Below are 11,954 nucleotides of genomic sequence, written 5' to 3'. Positions count from 1 at the left end.
TCAATACAGTATCGCACAACATAATATTGTGATACTCATGTACCTGCATATCGATATTTTCTTACAGCCCTAAATAGCAGTAGACTAAAATAAAGTGTAATAAAAAAAGTAAAATTATGAAATTAAAATATTCTACTATGAATCAACGGGTCAGATATCTATGAGAAAGCGTGTGTTGGTGCTCATAAAACTGATGTATTAAAAAGCCTTTTAATACTATGGAAAACATCATTTTCTGACCATGACAGAAGGCACAGGGCACTGCAGTAGCAATCTATTTCCTACAGCAGGGTAAGGGTGTGTGGAGAGTAGTTTGGAGGAAATGCAGCACTTAAAAGCCTTCTGAGACTCCATGCTGAGTGCCATTGGCCCCTCAACTCCACCACCACCACTGAAAGGACCATTAGGAGGGTCCTCTCTGTGAGGGTTTATTGTACTGTGTCATTAACTCAGTGGAGTATCTGGTGGAATTAAACACCAGGTGGCGACATTTCCTCTTAATGTGGAAAATAGGTTAACACTTTATCTCCAGAGCCCCATTCATTCCAGTGGTGCAATAGATGTGCCATGGTAACTCTGGAAACTGTGAGAGCATTTTCTCCCCCCCATTAAACCAATTGCAGCTAAGACACATCACACAAACACTGTTGTTTTTTTACGTTACATTTACACCTGGAATACTTACCACAAATACACTGCAGAGGGGTTAATGATGGCGGGGAAAGCACACTGATCATTGATTCAATAACTGCACATAACTGACTGATTTTTTTTAAAGGGAATTACATATAATACAATGAAAAATAATAAATTAAATATACAACATAGAGATTCTGACAAAATTGCAGTCTATAATTAATGTAAAAAAGAAATTCCCTAAATATCGATGTGTTTTTATATTTTGTAAAAATGTAATCAAGGAATATGTAGCATTACCTTTCTATTACATGGCAGGAATATACAATTGTTCCTTTAAATCAGGGGTCTGCAACCTGCGGCTCCAGAGCCACATGTGGCTCCTTAGAACCTCTCCAGTGGCTCCCTGTGGAGTTTTAAAAATGGAAATGAATAACTGTTTTTTGTTTACTTCTCATTTTTATTTATCCTTGTTGTAGGTTTATGGTACGATGGAGTATTAAGGCCACATTGAGGGAAAAAAAATAAATCCTAGAATAAAGTCATAATATTACAAGAATAAAGTCATAGGTTTAAGAGAAAAAAAGTCGTAATATTCTGAAAATAAAGTCATAAGTTTACGAAAAAAGTCTTAATATTATGAAAATAAAGTCAGAAGTTTACGAGAAAAAAAAACGGAATATTCTGAAAATAAAGTAATAAGTTTACGAGAAAAAAAGTAATAATATTATGAGAATAAAGTCAGAAGTTTACGAGAAAAAAACCCGGAATATTCTGAAAATAAAGTAATAAGTTTACGAAAAAAAAGTCTTAATATTATGAGAATAAAGTCAGAAGTTTACGAGAAAAAAAGTAACAATATTATGAGAAATAAAGTCATAATATTACAGTAGTAGTATAGTAGTAGTAGTATAAGTAGTAATTTTACGTATAATTTTCTTTTTTCTTGTAAAGTTATGACTTTTTTTCTCATAATATTATGACTTTATTCTGGAAATCTCAGATGTTTTTCCCTCAATGTGGCCCTAATACTCCGTAGTACATTTGCACTTTGGCCCTCACTGCATTAGACTGATATACTATGTACTTGGACTACAAACTGTGTTACCTTCATCACAATGCTCAAATGTTTTGCGGCTCCAGACAGATTTATTTTGGCCTAAAATGTCTCTCTTGATAGTGAAGGTTGCTGACCCCTGCTTTAAATAAACGTGTAGGAAGTGATTGTTTTAGCCAAGTGGCGGACAGCGGAAACAGGCCGTGAACGCAACACTATCACCTGTTCATGCCGTTTTGGAGTCGCGTTTCTGTCCACCTGATGAATGTAAGTCCAATATTTACTATATTTATTTTACTCTTCGCCCTGTTCTGCTCTCCATCGACTCCTGAGGGACATATCTGTCTCTTTAGCAGCTAAATACTCATCAACTTTGTGTGTTTGCCATCAGGTGCTGGGCAGGTAGCATACTGCAGATTTGAGTACTATACTTAAATCCATTACTGAGGCACTTGAGTGTGCTATCTTTCTTGTACTTATACTAACTTTACATTGCAGAGACATATCATATTTTTACTCCATTGCATGCATTTGACAGATTTTTACATTAAACAACATGATGAGTTTATAAAATATGCTACAATTGTCTTGTTTATGTCTTGTGTCTCCTTATCATGTTTCACATGTGTATGAGTTATTGGCTCTTCCACCAAAGAGACATCACCTCTCCAAACTTCTAACATGGTTTCATGTAAATAGCTGCTTAAGGCACAAAGAGGTATCCAATAAGACACATAAACTGCAAAGAAAGCTTATGGAGAAGTCCAAAAAGTTCATATAAACTTGTGTTTATAAGTTTATAACTAGCCCATTAATCATCACATGACAACCCCTATTTCTGCAGATCCAGTACTTAAAGTGCATTTTGCTGATAATACTTCTGTACTTCTACTTACTTTTCAACAGGGAATGAAATTGGCACCTGCCACCTGCCAAATACAGGGTGCATGTTGGCTCTGGCAACCATGGCAGATAGGTTTTCCTTATATTAAGAAATATTATTTTTAAAATCAGTTCCGAAATTAAAAACAGTTAGGGATTAAAGTTACATGATATATTCCATATTTATACTGTCTGGCACTGATTCAGTGTTTTCAACTCTAAAGTGCGCTGCATAAATTTCAGAAATGGCAGACAAATAAATGTAATGGCTGGTAGAAATGTACATTGACCTACCACAGTGGCAGGTGAGAAAAAAAACAACTAAATTTCAGACCCTGATTGTCACATTGGTATCTTTACTTGAATGAAGGATTTGACTACTTATTCCACCACTGACTACTAGCAACCCCTTTCACGTATACAGCCATTTGATTCCAGTTTTTAAATAGAAGCTGATATCATTGCATTAGTTCATACAGGGCAAGTATTAAACAGGTCAAGAAGAACATGTTTGCTTTGTGCACAGTTCCAGTTCAAATGAGATCAGTGAGCTGTGGAGTTTCTCGGTGCCTTTGCAGGATGTGGGGCTTTAGGCATGAATGAAATGTTGCTCTGCTCTTGCACGAGTGTAACCGAGTATCACTTCTCTTGTTACATGCCTCAACACCTCAGATTGTGGAAATCCTACAGTATCCCGTTTTTTTTTTTTTTTTTAAGTTTGCAGGCAACATTGCCTCTGAATGGGAATCAACAAGGGAGAGGTAACATACTGTAGCATAAATATTGCTATAGCCACCTATATCTATGTGAATATTAGAAATATGAGTAACATAGTGATACCATAATAAGACTCTACAGCCATGCTAGCGACTCTTTGAGGCTGTATTTAGACAGGGCAGTGCTTTGAGCTCAACATACTAACATGCTGAATGATGTTAGCAGGTGTAAATGTTTACATCATAGTTTAGTGTTTTAGCATAGTAACATTTTCAAATTATCACTTAACACAAGGTACAACCCAGACTGATGGGAATTATATAAGTTTAGCTGCAGATATTTGGTGGAAACCATAGTGTTGGACAATTTTGACCTGATGGTGGCGCTAGAGGAAAGGTAAAGGGATCACCACAGTTCTAACAATTCATGACTGTTTCCCAAATTTCCTGGCAAACCTCCCAGCAGTTGTTGAGAAATTCACTCAAAACCACAAATGTGGGCGTCATAGTGGTGCTAGAGGAAAAGTCAGGGGATCAACAAAGCCATAAATATTAATCGCTTGGGAACGATGAACATCTTTACCTAATTTTGTGCCAATCCGTCCATCCGTTATTTGTAACCGCTTATCCTATTCAGGGTCGCAGGGGGGGCTGGAGCCGATCCCAGCTGACATTGGGGCGAAGGCAGGGTTCACCCTGGACAGGTCGCCCAGACTATCACAGGGCTGACACATAGAGACAGACAACCATTCACACCAATGAGCAATTTAGAGTCAACAGTTAACCTAACCTGCATGTCTTTGGACTGTAGGAGGAAGCCGGAGAACCCGGAGGAAACCCACGACGACATGGGGAGAACATGGAAACGCCAAACAGAAGGGGCCACAAGCCGGGTTTGAACCTGCAACCCTCTTGCTGCGACAATGCTAACCACTGCACCACCGTGCAGCCTCCAATCCAATAGTTGGTAGAATATTTTAATAAAAGCCATAAATGTCAAACTACAGGTTGTGCTAGAGGATCACCAAAGTCAACAAGTTTTTATCCTTTGGGGACCATTGATGTCTGGTCAAAATGTCATGGCAGTCCATCCTCTAGTTATCGAGATATTTCAGTGCTGGACCAAAGTGCTGGACCAACCGACATTACCTGGCAAGAAAAAAATAGCACAATAAATTAGGCTACGTTATTGAGTATCACTGACAATATAAGACATTGCAGATGGGGTGCCTGTACTGTCTCTGACGGCACAGGTCTTTTTTAACGGAAATAATTAAGCCATATTTCATCAGAGTTCATTGTTGTCTTTTAGTGGACAAGTGTGACAGATAATAACAAAGGGAAGCAACATTACCACATGATACAATAAAGCTGGTTGAAGAAGTGACACAAGCTGAACACAGAGGAAGAATAAAAAGATGATGTTGTAGAAAAGTGGCCAGGAGCAACAATATACAACACTTTGAGTCATTGTGCTTGTCAAATCTTATAATATCCGGCTAAATTCTACTCACTGAAGCGCATAGCGGCCCCAGAGAGAGACTGAGCCACAATACTGCCTCCAACATGCATGGCTTAGATAAGAAAGGGTGTATCTCTGCATGTGCTTTTTGTTTGTTTCCAATGAAATGTGATCTATACATTTGATTAATGAGGTATTCATTTGCCCCGCAGTGATCGGGCTGAGACCAGAATCCTGTTTGACGTGTCGGACATCCAGCTAACTCCTCCCACTTTGGAAACCCAGAAAAATGTCCTGCGTTCATATTCGTTGCAGAGGTAAGATAAACAGCCCGTTGTCTGGTGTGCAGCAGTCCATTTATTTTAGTCCTTTTTTGGGAAGCAACCAGCTTACCTTCTAAAAAAAGATCTACAGTATAGCAAAGCCGGTTGGTGGACTGCTCTGGAACGAGTGCTGTGTGTGTGTTTCTCCTGCACATATTCCAAGTAAAGTGTCCAATTAGAATGAAATAAGGGTTTTAGTGGGTTTGGTGGCATCAGGCCTCCACCGAGGCTGTGAATGTGGGTGTGACAGCGTCTGAAAGATGTAGGGCTATATGTATCTGCCACAGCTGGATGCCTCCACTCCTGCCTGATGACTGTTTTGACAGTTCAGTAATAGCCCCCGTTGACAGTCAAGGCAGCCCTCCACGAGTGGAAGCAATTCAACTTGTGCTATTCAGAGTAAAACGCCCCTTTCACAGTAATTACATTTTTGAATAAGATGATTTCAAATCCCTTGGAGCCCAGCCGAACGAGGGGAAAACAATTAATCTGGAAAGGGGAAGTGCATGCTTTAATTGAAGCCTGATGGAGTGTTTTGCTTTTGGAGAGGGGCATCTTTTAAAGCATCAACGGGTCGTCCCTGTACATCTGGGTAATTTGTTAGAGCGCTCCAGGATCATTTGCAGGTAGACTGAGCGATGCAGACTCGCACCTTTCTGTGCAGCCTGGAAATTCTGATGTTATTTTAAAGTGAAATTATTAGGACTATCCAATAATAAGGGTAGGGGAAAACTCGATACAACATAGTAGTGTGATATTTTACAGTATATGGCAATATTGTAGAGATACATGGGCGTCAAGTATCGATCTTTTATTTTTAAGGCCGTCAAAGTTAATAATAACGTAACATAATGTATAATAACGCAAATTTGTTTTAAAGCCACTAATACACTTAACGCATTAAAGCAACATACGATTTTTAATTTGTAGTGGGCTCAGTTTTAAAGCTAGATTGAAGATACTGGCATCATATGACACTAGAAAACCTTGTCCAACTATGTCACACTAGCTTGTCGCGAAGAAGGATAAATAATGCTCCAAACTTGCGCAAAATTTTGGTGTGGAAAAACTGGCATAGCCATTTTTAAAGGGGTCCCTTGACCTCTGACCTCAAGATATGTGAATGAGGGGTGCCTGGGTTAGCTCAGTTGGTAGAGCGGGCGCCCATGTAACAAGGCTTGGTCCTGGCCGCAGCGGCCCAGGTTCGAATCCAGCCTGTGGCCCTTTCCGCATCCACTCTCTCTCTCCCCCCTTTCCAAGACTCTATCCACTGTCCTCTCAATAAAAATGGAAAAATGCCCCCAAAAAAATAACTTTAAAAAAAAAAAAAAAAGATATGTGAATGAAAACTCTGAGATGAACAGAGTGAAAACGGTATTTTATTAGATAAAATAGTTGTTGACAAACAGCATAATTTGCAGTTGAAAACAGGTAATAAATCACAATATAACGCAATATATCTTATCAATATCATATCGTGGGGCCTCTGGTGATTTCCAACCCTATCCAATAATGTGTAAATGTTAGAACGATTTCAGAACATTTCAGCAAACTAAATGTCTGTTTACCTTCTCCTCATGTTTCAAATGTTTAACAGTTTGCTAGAGCAAAATATAGTAATTTATGCTTTTTTTTTTTTCCAAAATGCACTGCCGAGGCCTCCCATTATCCGTGAAGTACTTGCTGTCACAAGGTTAAAATAAAACGCTGGATACCAAATGGCATCAGGATAGTAACTTCTCTCATTGTAACTCTGACATGCTGCCTACACTGAGCTTGATTCCCTAAATCAGCAACGCGGTTACATAACCAGGGTAACCTGTGAAATAGAAAGCCCTTGAATAGAAACGCTCACATCGTGTCCTCGATGTTTTAACCCGTCTGCTAATCATATCAGAGACAATAAATCCCAACCCAGCTGTGTCAGAGAGCGGAACCAGATTAGAGGGATTTAAAAACACTGAAATTGACAAAGCACCTGGTTTTTATCCTGGAGGTAATCTCCTAAAACCTAACCCCAAGTCATCACACCATGTAATGTCTCTAATACACCGCCTCTGAAAAACAACGGGTCACGTCTCTGATACTAGACGTTACATCACACACACACACACATAGCGCCGTGTTACATAATCTTTGTTCAGCAGTTTGAATGTTTTGCCTACTACTGTGAAAACTTTGCTAAATATAACCAGTCGGTGTGATTAAACAGAGTGGTGCATCACAATACAGTGCTCTCCTAGTCTAACGGATTTTTGTTTAATCCCCGAGAGGTTAAAAGTGATGAAGCTCAGCTAGTCTGTCCCAGTTGCATGCACGGCTACCCATTTGATTTTAGATTTCCACCGTTTTTGTCTGCGAATTTACATTCAAGTTGTGCAACTATATTAGTCCTCTGGGGCTTGAAAGGAGTCAAGTTTTAATTAAGGATTTAGAAATAATCAAAGGCCCCTCCTCTAACGACATGCTCTCCTTTTGTGAGATGCGTGGTTACTGACAACTTCTCTTTGACATTATATGAAGGATTACATCTAATCCTATTTAATCTCGATGCAATCCATAGTCCTAGCCGGTGTTTGCATTGAGATTAAACTACAATCTCCAAACATTGTGGATGCACGGATATAAAGAAATTGATTTGTTTCTTGTGAGGGAACTGTTTGTCTCATCAGGTTTTAAATATCTCCTCATCCCCGGACCACCCTCCCATATGCTCTCTTTGGTCTTTCATGTCATCGACTTAATGTTCCCATCCCACACACTTATGTTCTTTCATGGCAAGTCCTTCCTCAGCATCTTTCATCTCTGGCGTTGCAGTGTGTAATTCTGTCATTTTGAAGCATGTTACACTGAATTAAAAAAAAAAAAAGAAAGCTATACAAACTAATGCGCCCTTCGGGGTTTTTTTTTGCGTCAGAGCTGCTTGAAGTATTTGTCACTTCAGTTCAAATTTTGTGGTTGTGTTTGTTCCGCGGCGTTCACAGCGCTCTGCTGCGTTCGATCAAAGAGATGCTGTCTTTTGAAGAGCGGTCCAATTGCTGTTTGTTTTGGGTTTGTTGACACTCCTGATTTCTGTACTTCGCTATTTGCCAGATAAGCAGGGCACAGATAGAGAGTCATTGTTTTTGGCTGGCGGATTAATGCAACAGGTTTATATGAGGTATTATGAACAGTATAGGCTATGAATGATGGATCACTGCAGGATGCACCTCTGTTTTCTGCTAGATAAGGTTTTTAAATGTTTGCTGAAAGCTATGGCTTCTGCACTGACATATTTATTGCTTTTCTTGCTGTATCTTAATTCCTCTTGATAGTAGTAGATTCGCTAAAAATTTCCTTCAAAACCAAAACTATATCAGCAGAGCAGGCAACTGATCTAAAGGGAACAAATCCTTTATTAGCAACACAGGGAACAGAAGTTTTCAGGACTTTCAGGAGTTTTAGGTGCTTTGTGTCTAAGCTACATATTATAAGAAATATGGGCTGTATATTATAAGTTATCTTCAGCTTCACTGCCTTTGTCTACCACACTAATTATGGAGCACTTCAACTCAACCAAGATACACAGGCTGAACTTCCTCCCTGCAGTCCGTCACAGTCACGAACTTACAGCGCTTTTTCCGGGGCTTTTAATCCTCGCTAAACACTTTCTGTGAAAAAGTGAGGCAGATTCACTCTCTGATCCCGGGAGAAATATTCCCCCACCCTAGTGCCGTACCTGAGTACACAGAGAAGTTATTAGCTGATTTTTAGGGCTGATAATGGCTCTACTGTGATTTAGCAATGTCAGTACACTGAGGGTAATAAACCAACGCTGAAACTTTCATTTCGACTGCTGGGCTCAAATGACAGAGAAGAGTAGCAGTGGAACAGGAGATATTGCTTTTTTTTTTTTTGTTCAATAGGCTTTTTAACTGCAGCTGGCAGTCAGGAAAGAGACATGATGTTCTTTTTTTCCCCCCCTTTGCAGTGTCACCACTCACTTTTCATTGCAGCTAACCACTAATTCCTGAGTAAGGAGTTTTGCTTTGTCCAGAGGTCTTTTAGTTTCCACCTCAAAAAAAGTAAAAGAAAAAAAAAACCTTGTTCGCCATCAACTTTCAGGTGTCCACTCTGTTCCTTCTTCACTCAGCATCGGCTCCATGAATGCTACGTGCTTGTTAGTTTGGATTCTGTTCTGGTCTCTTGTGGAGGGGGAGAAAACAGAAGTAAGAGTGCTGGGGTCGTAGGTCGCAATTGGGATGGCTGGAAGTCTGGGCTGTTTACAGCAGCTGCAGCGACAAGGAGTCATGTAGAGGTATATGAGGATGCAGATCATGGTCACCACGCAGCCCAGCAACGTTGTGTAGCCGGTGTTGAATGACACCGCCGCAGGCAGCGCCACCGTCACATTCACCTCCCGGGTCGCGTTCAGTGCCTGTTTAATATCCACAGCTGTGCACACGTACAAACCTGAGTCATTGACCTTGGTTGCGTGGATCTCCAAGGTACCATTAGGAAACAGGCTAATTAGTGTGTCATTTATGCTAGTCTGGGCGATGTACCCCTTGCTGGGGGAGAGCCATGTAAATGAGAGGTTTGTGCTACTCAGGGACGTTTGGCAGTCTAAACGCACTCTTTCTCCCTCGAAAACCATCACGTCCGAGAGGAGCACAGTCACCGGCAGCGAGACGGCTCTCTCCACGGTGCAGTTGTGGAAGAAGCGGGTCTGCCGCAGGAACCGGATGGACCCTCGTGGGTTCCCGTAGATGGTGCAAGTGTGCTCCTCCCTAAAGTCCTTCAGTGAGTCATAACCCCGCAGATCCCAGTGCCAGAACATGCTGTACATGGAGCAGTCGCAGATTAGAGAGTTGTTGTGGAGGTACAGCCCCCGCTGTACCAGCCGGGGCAAAGCTTTCACGTCCTCCCACGGCAGACGACTCATACGGTTGGACGAGAGGTCCAGCATGGTCAGGAAAGGGTGGCTGTGGTCCTGGATGGAGAAAAACGGGAAGTGCGTGATCTGGTTGATGCTGAAGTAGGCCTTCTTCAAGCTGCTCAGGCCGCTCAGCGTGCCGGCCTCCACCTGCGTGATCTTATTGTTGAAGAGAAGGAGCTCCTCCAGCCTCCACAGCCCCTGGAAGTAGTGCTGCTCCACCACATTCAACTTGTTGGAGGACAGGTCGAGGTGCCTGAGTCCGGAGGCGTTGCGAAACACTCCGTGGCCCAGGGAGCCGAGCTGGTTGTGGGCCATCCGGAGGTTTTCCAATCGGAGCATCCTCCTGAAACTGCCCGGACCCAGCCAGGACAGATGGTTGTGGCTGAGGTCGAGGGTGACGGCGGAGGAGGGCAGGGACATAGGGATCTTGGTCAGACCGCTGGAGCTACAGCTCACTGTGTCAGATACACAGAGGCACACGGAGGGACAGATCTCCTCAGAGCCGTGGAGGAGACAGAGCAGCACCAGCAGAGGGCCTGGATACAGTCCAGAGGAGGTCATGTTGCTGGAAGTCGGATCCGTCAAGGTTTCTAATTCCTTCCGGCTCTCCCTGGTCAGATAAGAATCAAATGAGAAACAGCGCGACATATTAAAAAGCTATTCTTTTTCAACCCACCTGCTGCTTTGAGCTGCTCAGTAGACAAACAATATGACTGGAAGGTTAACGCCATGCAGGAACCCCCACTATCTATGACAGAAGATGAAAAATGGTTCAAATGTTCCATTTGCCCCAGAAATTTTCTTTCCAGCTTTTGAATCACAAATACTCACCACAGACTCAGACCAGAGATGTTTCTATATATACAGAAATAATACACTTCATTGTTTTGGTGCAGTAATCATTGTAGTGCTGCATTATCTGTCTACAAAATGAAAATAGTGAAAAATGCTTCTTAAATTATCCCAGTGTCTTGTATTATCGGACAGTCAAGAACCTAAAGATATTCAGTTCACTATTATAAATGGCAAAAAAAACTATTCACATGTGAGAAGCTGAGACAGAGAATTTTGGCAGAATGGTTAATTTCCTGTCGATCGACTAATCGTTGCCCACTAAGTAGAAAACTTTAAAAGACATTACGAGAGCACAGAGGGAAATACTTCACCTTAAAAAGATGTTTCTTCTCCGTTATTATCAGACGACTTGAAGTTGAACATTATCAGAGATCAATTTTCAAACAAATTTTCCACTACTGACTTGTAAGTCTGTATGAATTTGAAGGGGAAAAGTTCACACCACTTCCAGACGAGTGAGCAATTTGGCTCACTTACTTAAATCCCTTTCTCCCCTCCAAAAAAAAAAACCCCACTTCAAACCACACTGCTTAGCGACAACACGAGACTCCAACTTTCCTGCGCTTTTTTTCTTCTTCAAAGTTGCATCCCATCAACGAATACCCATAACATCGCTGTCCAATCCTTATCTTCTCCTCAGATCCTCTTCCCGAGGCGCTCGAGGAACAATGCTTTCGCCTTTCTCTTCAGCCAAGTTTAAGGTCCCCCTACTGGCTTTCTCCTCATCCCAAATGAGCGCGCCGCTCAACAAACATCCTGCAGTGCTTTGCAGTGTATAACAAACAGCACAGAGCTCACTTAATCTCCCACAATCCCCTCCTCCTCCTCCTCTGTGTCATTTAAAGACCAGCCTTGTGTCTCCCTCTCTCATCATTAAGTAATGATGCTGGTGGCTGCCCTTCCTTCTCTCTGTCTTTTTTCCAATATCAGTTTTCTCACAATATTCTATTAATATTCTATTCCATTAAACTTTTAGTGTTTCGCTTAATAACAGATTAGTAGTGAGCTTTCCTCATGAATATTACATGCGTTATCCGGTAACCTTTCACCAATAATCCCAGAGGACTGAAATATAGCTACTGTATTTTCTTCTTCTTCTTCTTAT

General features: G+C 41.4%; 2 protein-coding genes across 2 annotated transcripts in view; one reads left to right on the top strand and one right to left on the bottom strand.

Moving 5' to 3' along the window:
- Positions 1-1,834: 1,834 nt before the first annotated feature.
- LOC119489708 (metabotropic glutamate receptor 7-like) overlaps positions 1,835-11,954 on the top strand; it is a 113,735-nt gene continuing 103,615 nt past the window's right edge. Inside the window, exons 1-2 of the mRNA XM_037772469.1 lie at positions 1,835-1,960; positions 4,966-5,070. The gene's annotated coding sequence lies outside the window, so the exon portion shown is untranslated. The remainder of the gene's footprint in view (positions 1,961-4,965; positions 5,071-11,954) is intronic.
- LOC119489709 (amphoterin-induced protein 3-like) lies at positions 6,717-11,551 on the bottom strand. The gene is made up of 2 exons (XM_037772471.1): positions 11,161-11,551; positions 6,717-10,604 (listed from the first exon to the last, which is right to left on the bottom strand). Exon 2 carries the CDS (start codon positions 10,553-10,555, stop codon positions 9,170-9,172), a length of 1,386 nt encoding a protein of 461 aa, XP_037628399.1. The 5' UTR covers positions 10,556-10,604; positions 11,161-11,551; the 3' UTR covers positions 6,717-9,169.

Source organism: Sebastes umbrosus, chromosome 6 (assembly GCF_015220745.1).
Source record: "Sebastes umbrosus isolate fSebUmb1 chromosome 6, fSebUmb1.pri, whole genome shotgun sequence".
In the NCBI taxonomy this organism is placed as follows: domain Eukaryota; kingdom Metazoa; phylum Chordata; class Actinopteri; order Perciformes; family Sebastidae; genus Sebastes; species Sebastes umbrosus.
The sequence above is the reverse complement of the archived record's forward strand: the minus strand, read 5'-3'. Positions and strand labels throughout refer to the sequence as shown.

Bases quoted from the DNA above. Each gene is read 5' to 3' on its own strand.
- LOC119489709 (XM_037772471.1), bottom strand. From the start codon at position 10,555: ATGACCTCCTCTGGACTGTATCCAGGCCCTCTGCTGGTGCTGCTCTGT.